General features: G+C 40.7%; 2 protein-coding genes across 2 annotated transcripts in view; one reads left to right on the top strand and one right to left on the bottom strand.

Annotated features, from left to right (window-relative positions):
• Window positions 1–451: 451 nt before the first annotated feature.
• LOC141793634 (E3 ubiquitin-protein ligase TRIM39-like) lies at window positions 452–3,677 on the bottom strand. The gene is made up of 2 exons (XM_074674444.1): window positions 3,613–3,677; window positions 452–2,132 (listed from the first exon to the last, which is right to left on the bottom strand). Exon 2 carries the CDS (start codon window positions 2,128–2,130, stop codon window positions 493–495), a length of 1,638 nt encoding a protein of 545 aa, XP_074530545.1. The 5' UTR covers window positions 2,131–2,132; window positions 3,613–3,677; the 3' UTR covers window positions 452–492.
• A 3,659-nt stretch (window positions 3,678–7,336) lies between these two features.
• The window catches only part of foxj3 (forkhead box J3), a 96,567-nt gene continuing 88,735 nt past the window's right edge, over window positions 7,337–15,168 (top strand). Inside the window, exon 1 of the mRNA XM_074670913.1 lies at window positions 7,337–7,625. The gene's annotated coding sequence lies outside the window, so the exon portion shown is untranslated. The remainder of the gene's footprint in view (window positions 7,626–15,168) is intronic.

Below are 15,168 nucleotides of genomic sequence, written 5' to 3'. Positions count from 1 at the left end.
GGGATTCTGATTCTGATTCTAAAAGCCGCATGATAAATAGGAAGTGATGAAGGTAAACTTAATTTTTAAAAACTCAAACCAACTCTGAAAATAAACAAACAATATTTGTTTAAAAGGAAGTACAGAAAGGAAATAATGCATCTCATCCATTGGTGTTTTGTGCAGATGTGCAAAATTTCTCATTATATCAATACATACATTGACTGAACAATAAAAGTGCTTTACATTTGGTGGACAAGAATCAAGATACATGTAACAGCTGGCATTGATTCTGAATGATTAACCAGTGCTGAAGACAGTGACACACTTATTAGAACAGATAGTTTTATACATTTTTTTGCCCAAAACTTTGTATAGCAATTTGATTCATTATTAAAACATTAATGGGTGAAAAGAAAGAGGCCCAAATTGGCCTGAGTATGAGATAAAGAAAGAATTAAAGAAGTAATGTAATTTTATCTTGTGATCTTCTTTAGAAGATCAGTAACTGCTTTACTCAGATTGATTGACAGGGCAGATGATCAGAGGAGCAGCGTTTTTACCACCAAGACTTGGACCAGGGTTGAAGAATGGGAAAACTTTCCCAAGACAGAAGATGCCAGTGAAGGAGCAGATATGAGCTGCTGTACCAACATCATAAAAGGAGACCCGACCCCCCTCAAAATCCACATACACTCCAACCTTCTCAGGCGGAGACTTAAGAGGGACAGAAAGATGAGTTTGACAAAGAGCTTTGTATTCATTTTCATTCCTCATACATATTGTCCAGCATCCCGTCTGGGGACTCAGTGGGACCTGACCCTTCCTGTTGATTGACTCTCGGACTACTCCTATCGTCCACTTAATCTTCCCTTTGACCTCAACCTCAAAGTAAATCTTGCCTGAGGAGAAACTCTGCCTTGCCAAAACATTACCACAATAATCAAACCTCTGTGGGGTGTCTGGGAGATTCTTCTTCACGTTGCTGTGGTGAACTTGTTTTCCATCATCAGACAGAATAAGTTTAGGATTTGCTGTATCAGGATCAAGAGTCACGTCAACTGCATACCGTCTGAGCTTCTTTATTTTGGCATCAGCAAACAGCTTCTTCACCTGTTTGCTGAACGACTCCTCTGCATCACACACATTTGCTTCATACGAAGGAGGATGGATCCTAACCTTAGCCCAGTCTTTGACTGCTGGAGTCGGGCTCAGGGTGTGGAAGCTCTGGAGAAGCTGGAGGTGGTCCTCTGAGTGCAAGAACGGCTCCATCTCAGTGCTCTTCTTCTTCAGCTCAGAGATTTCTTGTTCCAGCTCTTTGACGAAGCCTTCAGCCTGTTCCTCTGTCTTTCTATGCTTCTCCTTTACAGAGTCAATGAACTCGGCCTGGCCTCTCTCCACAGATCCTTTCAGAGCAGTGAAGACCTTCAAACCTTCTGCTATCACTACATCTGCGTTCTCATTGCTGAGCTCCACTGACCGCCTGAGCTCTTGGATCTTCAGCTGTCTCTGCTGGATGTTTTCCTTAATTCCAGCCTCTGTCTTCTCTAGCTCTGCCTTTTTTTTTTCATATTCATCTTTCAGAGGAACAACATGATGGAATTTGTGGTCCAAAACAGTACACAGCATGCAGACACATGTGTGGTCATTGGTGCAGAACAGCTCCAGCAGCTTGTTGTGCTTGGTGCACATCCTGTCTTCCAGGTTCTCCACAGGGTCGACCAGCTGATGCTTCTTCAGAGTTGGAGCTGTCAGGTGAGGCTCCAGGTGAGTCTTGCAGTAGGAGGCCAGACAAACCAGGCAGGACTTCAGGGCTTCGACTTTTGTTTCAGTGCAGACGTCACAGAAAACTTCTCCTGGTTTGAAAACTTGCTTCTCTGGGCTGCTGTTTCTGCTGGCTTTCTGTTGAGCTGACTGTCTGAACTGAGCAGCTATCTCAGAGATAAAAATATTGACGTGCAGTTCAGGTCTTGTGCTGAACACTTTTTTACAAATGGGACACTGACACAAGTCACTAGCATCCCAGTGCTGAGTAACGCACTTTTGACAGAAATTGTGACCACATGGTAAAGCAACTGGATCAGTGAACACATCCAGGCAGATGGGGCAGAGGAACTGATCCTCATTCAGCAGACAGCTGGCGGCAGACATATCTACAATCAAAGGACAAAAGAGGAAGTTTGCCGAGTTAAAACTTGAATTGACAAAATCTGTAATATATCAAGCTTGGATAAATAGATCATCAACATTTTTGAATGTCATAATATGCACTATAAATAAAAACAAAAATTGAATTTTGCCAAAAGTGTTCCTATTGTAAGTTTGACACTTAAGAATGAAAGACTCTTTGGTTTTGTCTCTGAAATTTGGTCCTGAGGTAAACACTGAATGACACTTTCGGCAAGAAGACTTTCTTTTCTTAAATGTTCTTATGCAGGGGATCATGGCATGTTCCAAATGTGTCAAAAGGTCAATTCAAAACATGCAACAGCATGTCCTGTGTGTTATAGATGGCACACAGAGTGTAGATAATCAAAAGTTCAGTTTCTATTTATTTTTTATTTTTTTTTACTGAGTATTGCAGAGTCCACAGTGACAGACCTAGTAAAAAAAAGCACAGAAATTAACAAGGGATGTTCAAACACACAAGTAGCTAAGTTTGATAGAAGTGTACTGAAGAAAAGAGCTACACCAGCCTCCAACATGAATAAGATCAGCTGAACACCAAGTAAACTGTACTACCGGTATTTGCGACTGTAAGTTGAAACTAAAATCATGGTAGAATTACGTGTAAAATTTTAAACAACACAAATTGACTCATTCTTAAATGTAGAATTAAAAACATTCATGAGCTGCTAAAAATTCTAAATCAGAGAAAGAACTTGTATAAATATTTGATAAAGATTTTAAATTCTTGTTTAATATTGAACTGAACGAAAACATACAATTTGCAGACGTGTTCTGGTAAAAAAAAAAAAAAAAAAAAAAAAAGTAATCATATATATTTCTAATCAGACATCTGGGGGAATACAAAAAAAGGCACTTTTCCTATAGACTGTGTAATTATTATCATTATAAATTTATGCCTTAACTTGCCTCAGCTACAGCCTCGACTGACACTCCCTGTCTGTTTGGATTAGAGCAAAAGTCATGCGTCAGCCGTGTAAATACAGGAAAAAGTTAACTGCTTCACAAATAGGAACTGACGGTTAGAACGACTGAAAAACAGAATTTAAAAAATAGTTTAAGCTTGTTTATGTTATTAATACACGTTTTAATCATACAGTCAATAAATGATGAGATACTGCACTTTCTTCCTTCTTTACTGTCAAAAATTGAGCTACGTAGCTCGTTACAAGGGCAACGAAGCTAAACTAACTATCTTTAGGCATTTTAGCATTGCTTAATGGAGTTGTAAACAAATCTACACTATTGTGTTGGTGCATTATTTTTTTCAGTGACATATTACAGATAGAAAATCGTGTTTTGTAAAGCTTAGCCAAGCTGTGGCTAATTTCTGTCAGATAACGGTAGCCAGTGTTAATGTCGATCAACTCTCCTGACCTGCAGTACTGATGTTAAACTGATGTTAATAAGTAAAGGCTTTGAAGCTCCTAAATGAAGAGTACTCACCCTGTTTTGGTAGTTGGTGGATTCAGTTAAATTTTGTCTTTTGAAACAAGCAGGGAGGCTTGTCCTTGCCACAGCACAGAAAAACTTTCACTTTCATTTCGGGATTAGTAAGGTTAAAGGCATAGGCTGCAGCTTTTTTTTTTCCTTTTTTCTTTTTTCCAGTCTTGAAACTGTAACTGTATCACCAGAGAGGGTGCCATGCTGTGCAGCCCTTTTATTATTGACCAGCCAGAAGATGGGCTGCTTTGGACAGGGATACCCCCAAAAAACTTCAAACTCAAGCCTTAAAATAAGTGTTAGTGCATACTGTGTTTAAGAGGCATTTACCACTTTAAAATGAACACGTGATTTGACATGAACACAGCACCTCCTTTCGGTTAAAAAGACGGACAGGAACGATCCTTGTCAGAGCAGATGCCTTTCTTTTATGTTTTCTCTTGTGCATTGGTATTTTTTCTTTTGTGCTGGAGTTTTCTTTTTTTGGTCTTGTCTTCTTCTTTGCAGTTCTGTTGTCTTTGTTGTTGTTGTGTTTTGCACTTCTGGGCCACGGTACTTTTCCCATTTATTTTTGCTTAATTTCCAGATGAACTCTCCTTGTAGAAATTGTCCTCCTGTCAAAGTTACCCTCAAGTGAAAGGGAGCTGTAAAACTGTAAAATTATTTCAATAAATGAAGAGACGTTTAATGGATTATTACAGTAATGAATTCTGAAAAGCTGGTATACACTTTTAAAAAGCAGGACAATACAATAAAAATCTGAAGGTGCCCTTCTGGACTCTCATTCAACATTGTGGAGTCATCCTCTTGGCCTGCTTGACAAAAAGGAAAATATTGGTTCACACTTCAGTCTGAAAAATGAAAGAAAAAGAAAAAAAATGATACCAACATTGACAGAAAAAGGTTATCTGGCTGAGAAATATGTTGAAATAGATGCTGGGAGGTGAGTGGGGAGGTGGGGCTCAATGTGATAATTTTTTGACAACTCCTTGCAGCAACACAAAAGCAGCAAATCCAGCTGGACAGTTTTAGTGGAGTGAAGATCATCCAGGCTATTGTTACCTAAGATGTGTTGGTAAAATGGTAAAGCTATGACTCTTAAACAAAGTTTCCCAGCCTGATGTGCTTTTTTTTTGTTTGTTTTGTTTTTGTTTTATCTGGCACAGGTTAATGCCACATGCACATAGCCTATTTCTGGGCCATTCTAACCATTAACTATTGACAGTAGTACCTTGGATTAGCCCACAGGAGGCACCGTTGCTCTGCTGAATACAGAACCTCAACTATGAGGTATGGCCACTGAGATACCGGGTTGACTGAACAGAGGAACTGGTTCAGTTTTTGTACATTCTGTTTTCATGTTTGCGGTCACTCTTAGATTGATACACTGCCAGTGATACAGACAAATGAAGACCTTGCTGTGATCTGGCAAAAGAAACAGCTGAAGCCCTTGCTTTAAAAAGCACTGTCAGGATTTTTGCATTGATGATGTTCTCTACAAATGTTTGAACATTCTTCTTACCTATAGGTCTTGACACCTGAACTCTTAAAGTGCAATTGAAGAATCTTTGAGTTTGAAGAAACCCATAAAATAATATTTTATAGAGGTTTTCAACGCTGTCACAAAGAATGCAATACATAATTTGTCACATGAACCATCTCTTTTTATATGTTTAAGTACACACACACACACACACACACACACACACACACACACACACACACACACACACACACACACACACACACACACACACACACACACACACACACACACAAATTCCTTGTGAGGTAAAACAAGGTCAAGTGAGCTCCGCACTAGCAGGCCTGCAGATACCTTTGAGGACAATGAGGTTGTGTCCTTGGTCTTTTTGTTTCAGGCAATTCAGGTTCATCAAGTCAGTTTAAGTGCACAAAAATCTGCAAAGTAGAGTTAGAACACTTCAGAGGATACTGTTTGACAGTTTAAAGATTTGCTTTATTTCAACTAATTTTAGGGCAAAGCAAAGAGTGAATTATTGACTTCAGTATTACATTACAAAAAAATGAAACCGTTAAAATACAGTGGTAGGTGCTATGAAACTTACAAGTGCACTGGGAGAGAAATAGTAAATGATTACATTTAAAAACAGGAAAGACTAGGAACTATTGTGTATGTGTGATTGTGTGTGTTGGAGGGGGGTGGGGTGGTGGTGAAATGAATGGATAGGAGTGGTATTTGCTAAAGATAAAAAAAAAGATAAAAGATAACCACAAAACAAGGTTACAGTCACGGGTTACATGTTTGAGGAATAAAAGGGTCCACATCCCCACATGATTGCACAACTCTTTCATTGCTGCTATAGCTCATACTGCATTTTTATAATTGTTATGGCAGTTGACTGAAGCTCAATGAGAATAAGGGTATTCTGTTTACAACTTCCTTTCTTCTCATATAGACAACTGGTGCATATGTAAGCCTACTTGATACTGAACTTAGCTCAGATTCCTGCTGTTGCCCCATTCTTGCATCTAGTGGCCTGTGTTTTCCAGCTCTTGTGGAATCAGAGCAGCAAAATTTCTTGTTCCTAATGGCACTTCACAAAAATCCAGACTTAATTATAAAATGGAGGGTCATCTTGAGGGAAAAGTTTAATGTTTTTAGGGGCACTATGACTTCTTTCCCACTCCTAGAGTGATATTTATGCCCACAGGTCTATATTGGTCATTTAATACCTCTTAAACCTATTCCCTTAGTTTGCATGTCATGAGGTTTGAATATTTCACATGGGTTTTTCTACGATTTAAGTGTAATCCCCCTCAGAAAGTGATACATTGGTCATGTAAGGCTTATGATCCTAATAATTCTAGATCACTTTTCAGCCACTTAAAAACACTTTTTTAAGTAATCCCACCATAATCCTATTGTATGTGCTTATCTTCAAACAGGGTTATTTAATTCACCAGAAAATTCTGATGTGCTGGATTGGAAAAACTGGCGGCAAATCTTGACCAAAAGTCTACTCATGGATTAGGGTTTAATGTGTTAAACTGTAGATTTAAAGGCTTAATGGAAAGTAGTAACCTAAGTTTTCATAAAGTGAGACGATAACATATTGCTCCCACAAATTACCATAATTATAGGGGCTTTCATGTCCTTAAAGTTATTTTTTTTGTGTCATACTACGGCTCTTGAATTGAATTTGTTGCAAATTTGGGAATTTTAATTTTTTTTTATTGCTACTTTTTCTTCTATTATTACATTATATCCTTTTTTGCTTTCTGTAATTTGAGCTTTTCTACAGAACCTCAATCAGGTTTCTATGGACTTATATTCTATATTCTATGTGGCCATGTAAAGACTTTAATCTCATTTAACATCATCATCAATTCAAAAACTCTCACTTAAGTTTACTTTTCAGAAAGTTAAGCTGATGAGCTCTGCTTACTTTTTCTACTTACAATTAGTAATCCTGGCTCAGTCTGTTTTCAAGCTGTGCCCCATTCTCGACAGGCACATAATTTCACAGTTCTTTCAAATCTAAGTTTATCAGTTCATTGACATACAGGTGAGTGAATGCGTTGGCGCACTCACTTTTGTTTCCATTGCGGGCTTTAGCGTTTGACCGCGCTCTAGTTTCTGTGGCGGCAGGGGTGGTAAGGAAAAGAGAGAGAGAGAGGGAGAGAGAGCGATAGAGAGTAAAAAAAAAACCCTTCTTGTGCTTCGTCGTATGTGAAAGTAGTTCCGGGCACTTAACCCAAACGGGGGAGAGTCCCGGATGTTGGCTCGGCCGCCGAGAGAAGGCGAACGGGAGAAGGCGGAGAGAAGCTGAAGAGGGACGCCACAGCACCGCGGGCACACCGGCGAAGCAACGGCGGCTCTTTGCACAGGACGCGAACGTCCAGAGCACGGGACACTCACTGAGAGCCCTCTGCTTGCTGAAGAAGAAGAACTGGAAGAAAGGGGAGGGGGCAGTTACTCTGAAACTACCGTCAGGATTACCAGAGAGCCACCGTCACAGCAGCTTTCACCGAGAGTAAGTGAGCTACACGGGCATGGAAGTTGAACTAAGGCCCACGAAATGGACGACTTTAACGGGGAAGTAAGCTGCAGTGAAGTTCGGGGGATTGAGCCCGTTGAACAGGCCCTGACACACGGCTATATAGTCGTTGTGGCAGGGCGTGCGGGGACACATTTTTTCCCGGAGAGGCAGTGTGTGTTTCCCTGTGGTCAGTGTTTGTAACGTACACCCCTGCCGTGTTGCTGTGTAACTCTCCCCAAGTTGACAGCTCGCGCGTTAGCCTGCTAGCAGCAACCGGTGACAACTGACAGGGCAACTTTGACAGCTAGCTAGCCAGTTTTGGTAGCCAGCTAACTTTAGCCAAGCGTTGTCGGTGCTTTTCTCCCGGGCAAGGACTACTAGGTGTGTGCATGTTTCCCTCGCATTAGGTGGATATGATGACCTATCCCAACCCCCTTACAGCTACCGTTAGCTAGCTGTTTGGTATGTTAGACGTTGTGTGTCCAGCGTGAAGTGTGTGCGTGTGTATGAACCCTGTGTCATTTGGCTTTCCTGCGTGCTCCGGTGGTATTTGACTCACAGCTGTTGCCGTGTGTTTTCTCGCCTGTCAATCGTCTGTTTCATTCCTGTAGAAAATTAAAATCCTCGATTTTCAAAAAACTGTTCGACCTGGAGTTGTCATGTGGCTGCACAATCAACAAGTGCAAAGCATGTTTCGGGTGGATTTTATGCTACTGGTGTGATCTCTGGTCTGTGTTGGGAATGCCCTGAGGTGGGATAGACAGGGTTGCAGTTGAATATTTGGACCTGTCTTTGGGTATGTGGACATGTTGCAGAAACGACAGAAAACAAACATTTTAAAGAAGGAACAGAATAAAAACATACGTTTTCTGTCTTTTTTTTTATTCTTTTTTATTTATTTATTTATTTTAACATTTTAAACAAAACTTTTGCAAAGGTCTTGGTTTAAGAAGTGTTTTCCACATGTCTTCTCCACACAGGTGAAGCACCATTCTCTTCAGATCACCTCTGTCCCTCATTGGCCACCCAATCTGGGACAATAATTGGCCTAAAGCCACATGTCCAAATGCCCAACCCACCTGTGCAGTTGCCCCATTGGCTGACAGGAACGTGATTAGTTGTGCTGGGTTTTCAAGACTTCTTTTATTTTCTTCTGTTGTGAACTCGGCATCATTAAATGTTGTCTGCAGTATGTTTTTACTACAACCCTAATGAAAGCCACAAGCTAAAGTTGCTCTCCTTACTTCGAGTATTCCTTGAACCTTGACCCTCTTTGGACCTCTTTTTCCTTCTCCATGCATCTTGGAAGTGGGTGAATTTGTGCCACATTCCTCTGCTTCCCTGTCTGTGTGTATGCAAGGCATGTCTCAGGGCATGTTTCCCTTTGCTTTGATGTTTTGCCAGTCAGAGGACAGACACTGATTAGTTAATGCAACGCCTTTAAACTAAACAGCTGTGGCATTTGCGTGCAGCTGTACACAAAACTGTGCCCTTGTGTTACCCTGACATCCTTTATTAGAGAATGGATGGCTAAACTTCTTATTTTCGCACTGTTGTCAACTTGTTTAAGTTTCATCAATGCTGTTCCATTGTTGTTTTAGTGATTGGCGATGCAGTCTATGAGCAGATAATCGGTTTGTACTCGTACACGAAAGTGTACTTTGTCAAAGAGCCAACTTTGAAGGTTGATTTTATGACTAAAACAAAACATTAGAAATTCCCCCCAAAACATACCGACCTCACCAGACCATTCACTTAAACTAACAAAATGCCCGTGGTATTAGTCAGCTCCCACAATCAAAGGTCAGACCTGGTTTGCTTCTTAATCACCCATCCTTTAAATAGCAGGCCCACAGCTAGCTTTCTGCATCCTGTCTGTCTGTCCAACACATGCTGTTTCACTTCTAATGTTGCTCCATCAAAGCGTTGACGCTGGAGTAGATTTGGTTTTTTGCTTTCTGCTGCATACTTGAAACAACTCGGTGAAATTCAGCAGTAGAATAATTGGCACAGACAGCGGAAGTGACATTTTGCTGTTGTTTGCCGGCCGACTCTTAAAGAAATGACCTCGAGTGCAGTAAAGGCAAACTTTTATTGAGTGAGAGCAGAAATATGAATCACACCATACAAGTTGTAAAATGTATTCCTTTGAGTGCTGATATCGCATTCACCTTATTAGATTACTTTCTATGCAGCACGGCTATTTAGTTTTGCTCATGACTCAAAATGTTGTGGAGATTTAAAGTCCCCCGTTTACTCCTGTGTTTGTAGGCATTAAGAAGCTCTCATTGACAATTTAACCTTCCATCAAATTCTGCAAAGACACTGACTTTTCCATTAACCCCTTTTGTGAGACAACCTCAAGGTTTCGATGAATGCACCGATGGAAGTAGGGAGAAGATTGCACATCTGTTTATTCACACAGTAACCATTTAAAAGTGTGAATGGGAGGAGGATGTGATACAGCTCCTCTTAAAGGTGGTTTCACCCTGCAGCAGCCTTTAAGAAGCCAATTGCCTAATGGTTTAATAAAACGACATGTACTTCTCCAAGGTCTTTCTGTGTTCCCTGTGTGTTAAAGCTCCTACAGCACCCACATCTATCGTCTCTGCTGGGAGAAGTCATTGTGATGAACTATATGAAACACTGTATGGATGAAGTACGAGTAAATAAATAGCATGGCATGTTGAATAGATAATTTTCAGCCTGGTGGTGATGCATTTGGACAGAAAGGATCAGAAGGAATAATGACCTAATATGAGGCTAATTTGGATTGTTGCCAAGGGTCAGTCAGCAAGCATACATAGCCGACTGGATTTCGAAAAGGGTTTGTACTATCTGAACACAGGCTCCTCATTTGGAATTCAGGATGTGGCCCTGTGCCTAGCCCCGTCTCACTGAGAGGCTTTTTAATTTCTCCCCTTGTTGAAGTGATTATTCAAATGGCCGTCCGTGAGATGCAGTTATCAGACTCCTGGTGGTAGTTGAGCCTGTGGCAACATGAATGCCCATCACAGCCCCTCCTCTCTCCTCCTCCTCTTCCTCCTCCTCCTCCTCACCCTGTTTAGTTGGACAGCACCCAACAGGTACCCTCTGTGGCAACCCCTATTAGGCCGCCACAACTTACCCCTCAGGCTGGAAACCTATTGTGTTATGCGATTGGCAGATGGCAATTTATTCATGAGGACGGCTGATATTTTTTGGCACGGTGAAGTGGTGATGATGTTGGTCAAAGGCCTGTGTTCAGTGTTTTTATGAGGACTTTTCTTTTTTTGGTCTGAATCCAAAGTGTTCCAATTCATCTTCGCTCAGTTATGTTAGCTTGGAGTTTCTCTTCACTTCATTGCCCATCATCTTGTCCTTCGCTGCATTTTTCACCTTGGATTGGACAAAAAAAAAAAAACAGGATCTACTTTTTCTTTTCAACAGCTGTTAACTCTGCGTGGAGGCCGGGCTGTCCTTTAGAGCGGCTCAGGCCAAATCACTGGACGGTTTCTGCTGAAATTCCTTTCCTTTCCTCTGCTTATTTCCAGCGTGAAGTTTTTGCTCTCATGGAAGCAGCATTGGTGAGCAGGGACCGGCTCAGTCTTCATTAGAAACGGCGTGCATCACTAGAATGCAGATGAGCTATGAAGCCATTCATCTGCTGGAAATGCCTCCCTGATTCCAATTTGAATCTTGTTTGCAGTCACATTGTGTGAGCCCACTTCTCCATGTTAAAGAAGTCTCTTTATGTGAGAGATCAGAGGGGGATAATTGCACTTAAGTGAACCTCATTTAGTGCTGGCCAGAGCAATTACTGTAACTGCAGTTCTAGGCGCTTTTTGGGGCCTGGAGCAGCTGTCATTGAGTCTCTGTAGCTGAGATATCAAATGGTGAATGGAATGACATTGGCATGGCATCATGGGAATGGCAGATCCTTGGATGGATTTAATTAGTGTATGCAGGTTTTTTCCTCTGCTTTTTTTCCATCTGAAAGAAAGGCATAATTAAAACTGACAATTAGAAATGCATTTTTTTTAGTAATGATTGAGAATAAATTATTCTCAAGGTGCTGTAAGGTGAAAAAAGGCAGCACTCTTTCTTCAGGCAAATCCCCTGGAGCTTGAGGGAGATGTTTTATCATTAATGTTATTCAGGAGCCAAATTTTGAGTTTTGCTCAGCTGGGTGCTTTAATCTATTTTTGCTGTAAATTAATGAATTTTTAAAGAGCCCCTCGCTGGATACGGGTGGATGTGGGAATGCGGTGCTGGTTCAGTTTTCAAACGAGCCTCTACTCCATCGTCACCCCCCCCACCCAGCCCTCCTCATGGGATGGAGGGGAGTGAATTTACTGAAGCACTACACTTTCATTTTTTATTCATCCAGCAATATACTGCCTAGTTCTCCTCATCCCACCTCCTCCCAGTCTATTGAGTTGAATCTGTCAGTCCTATAAGCTTGTATCATGTGCCGGGTTGAAGTTGGATGTGGACATGAATCAGCGTAGGGAGTTTGTGATGTTTAATTTAACGTCTTAGGCACATTTGCTCAAATACATGTTTTTATCCGTGTAAGTATTTAGCCATTTATTCCTCCAGTCTGAGTAATCAGGGCCCTTCTCTCAACAGGCTTAACTACTGTAACTACCCACAGAGCTTGCTGGGTAAGTTTAGAAAGTGTGCAAGAAAGGGGTGGGGGTTTGGCGTGTTACTGTGGATCTTGTATTGCATGGTGGTTTCTTCTATGAGTCATTTAAACCCCGTGATGGCAAGAAAGTGGTATATTTTGTGTCATGTCTGTCATGTTCTCAGTTTGATCTTATCTCAAGTTGAAGTAGAATAAGCAGAGAGAAACATCAAAAAAGAAAGATTAAAAAAAGTTGTGTTAAGTGTTTGTCGTGCGTGCCTTCATTTTACAACCAAATCCCCTCCACTCAGGGGGAGTTAATGAGAGTTAATGCAATGTACACCGCTGTGTCATTTGAGATTTTACTTATTCAGGCGTTGATGAATAACCAAGTCCTGAATGAATAAGACTGACTTGACTTTTCAGTGCCTTGAAGGATTTAATAATTCATCATATTGTGTGCTTTGTCCTTGAGTTTTGATGGGCCCACAGTTTCAGCCTATTTCTCCTCAGCTTTTTTGTTCTTAACTCTGTAGAAGCAATTGATATGCTTATATGATTCACACTCTTAGGAGAGTTTCGAGGAGTGAGCAGGAAGGGAGGCTTGCTAAGCTGACACTGCCTAAGTAATAAGTACGGGGCTTTCTTCAGAGCGTTTGGTATCTGTTTTAATCATTACAGAGGCTCATGTGGCAGATAGGAAATTCACTTCCAGGTAAAGCGACAGCATACCCAGAGACAGTATTAATATAGAAGACATGGCTCCTTGCGTCAGGTTTGAACACTGAAAATTTGACACTATAAATGTTAGCGGTAACGACACAGAACTGTCTGCACATCAGCAAACAGAATAAGCTGTTTTATGACAGATCAGACAAATGGGCCAACGGCTCCTGTGTTCTGATCTCATTAGGAAATGACAATCTGATAACATGATGTACCAAAGGTTACCTCAAATTCCCTTCAGTAGGCTGCATGTATTTCTTACTGCTTATAGGGGATAGCAAGGCAATGACAAGTGACCAGTCTGCTACAACCCAGACCTCACTGTTGAAAAAAATCTGTTTTTTAATGGTAGCTGGTGTGTACGTGGCTTTTTTGTGTAGAGCTCTTTTGTACAAAGAAGGAAGGCTGACTTCTTAACATGAGCGGAGATTTGAGATTTGCTGTGAAATAAAATTGAACCTACTTGAAAAATCAACTCGCCATATTCCTTAAATTCAAATATATAAAATTCAATTTCACTTCACATTCAGTTTCATTTTTGTTGGAGAGTAATTGAGCATAGATTCACCTGATTATTCAGTCTCTGGTCCACAGAAAACATGGAAAAGATGTTATTTCATCTCGCTCCACTTTGGTGAGTACAGCCACACACAATGAAGGACTTTTAACAGACATAGAGGATTTCTCTGACTCTGTGCTCGATTACTGATCCTCATAGATGTAGATGACGTAATGGAAATTGAATTTTGTCCCAGGATGGGTATCAATAATCGGTTCCTGCTAAGAATAAAATAGAAATGGTTCAATCCATTGCCTGCCTTTATGCTTAATGATTCCTCAGTCAATTCTTTACTATACGCCGGAACGGCAGGACCTTAAGTCAACGATGTGTGATGTCCTACACGCCATCCATGCTTGTCAGTCAGCAGCAGAATTTCCAAGACACTGGCGGAGAGATCAAATAGATAAAAGCTTCGCTTCCCCAAAAAACTCAAAACGCTAACAATACAGAGTACAATTTGTGTAACGCTGTAATATCATGCAAGGGCGGCAACACCACCAACACGTTAAAGGGATAGTTCAGTTTTTTTAAAGTGGGGTTGTATGAGGTCGATGTGACCACTAAGGACATTAAATACAGTAGAAAGGTGTCTCCTCTCCCTCAGTAAGACACAGACTGTAATCGATGGTGACGAAGAAATAGGCGCTAACAGGGAAATACTGTACCAAAAAGTAATACCACAGTTTAAGAGTATGCTACATAAAATATTTTTTAAGTGCATTAAGTCTTTGGAAATATAAACATTTATCCGGACCTAACTAACTGTTCATTTATCCTTCCGCCCAGCGCTAGTGCGCTCCGTCCCCCCTCCTCCTTTCAGCTGTAGGGAATGTAAACAAGCTATGCTTCGGGCGCCGGTTGTAGCCTCGTGTAAGTTTGATCAAGTATCGTAATTCTTTTGTTAGTACTCTAAGGATTGTGAGGATTTCCGACTCTATCTTGATGTTCAGTGTCCGCGGATGTTTCCTCTGTATTCCTTTTCAGTCGCCATCTGTAGCAGCTCTTCTTCTGTGTACTCCGGTTCATACAGGTATCCTTTTGGTTCCAAAGTGAATGGAACTTCATCTTCGCTGTCATAGTCACTCTTTTTAAATTTCCTACGCTGCCTCACAATCCTTAGAGTACGAATATTTTAAGTAGTGTACTCTTAAACTGTGGCATTACTTTTTGATTTTAGTTCTTGTAGGCAGAGAAAATAGCCTTTGAATTTGGTACCGTCTCTCCTTGTTAGCGTCTATTTCCTCGATTACAGTTTGTGTCTTACTGAGGGAGAGGAGACACCTTTCTACTGTATCTAATGTCCTTAGTGGTCACATAGAGCTCATACAACCCCACTTCAAAAAAACTGAACTATCCCTTTAAAACGTGTCCATGTACGGCATCTAATACCAAGAGTTTCATGCCATATGTATTTTCTTATAAACTCAAAAAATGTTGTTGACACAGTAAACATGTGATGCCTACTTTTGTACACAGAACATTCACAGGAGGAATTGATACAGGAATTGATAAAGAATCAGATTGATAAGCAGAATCAATAAAAGTGTATCAGTAAAATCTTATGTCTTAAACCCATCATTAATTTTGTCTTTTTTTATTTAAAGGACCAAAGAGAGTCGAATTTTACAGAAGGTTAAGTA

Source organism: Halichoeres trimaculatus, unplaced genomic scaffold, assembly GCF_033239565.1.
Source record: "Halichoeres trimaculatus isolate MK-OKI-2021-1 unplaced genomic scaffold, fHalTri1.1 fHalTri1_scaffold_1, whole genome shotgun sequence".
In the NCBI taxonomy this organism is placed as follows: domain Eukaryota; kingdom Metazoa; phylum Chordata; class Actinopteri; order Labriformes; family Labridae; genus Halichoeres; species Halichoeres trimaculatus.
This window is presented reverse-complemented; position numbering and strand designations above follow the sequence as displayed.

Bases quoted from the DNA above. Each gene is read 5' to 3' on its own strand.
- LOC141793634 (XM_074674444.1), bottom strand. From the start codon at position 2,130: ATGTCTGCCGCCAGCTGTCTGCTGAATGAGGATCAGTTCCTCTGCCCC.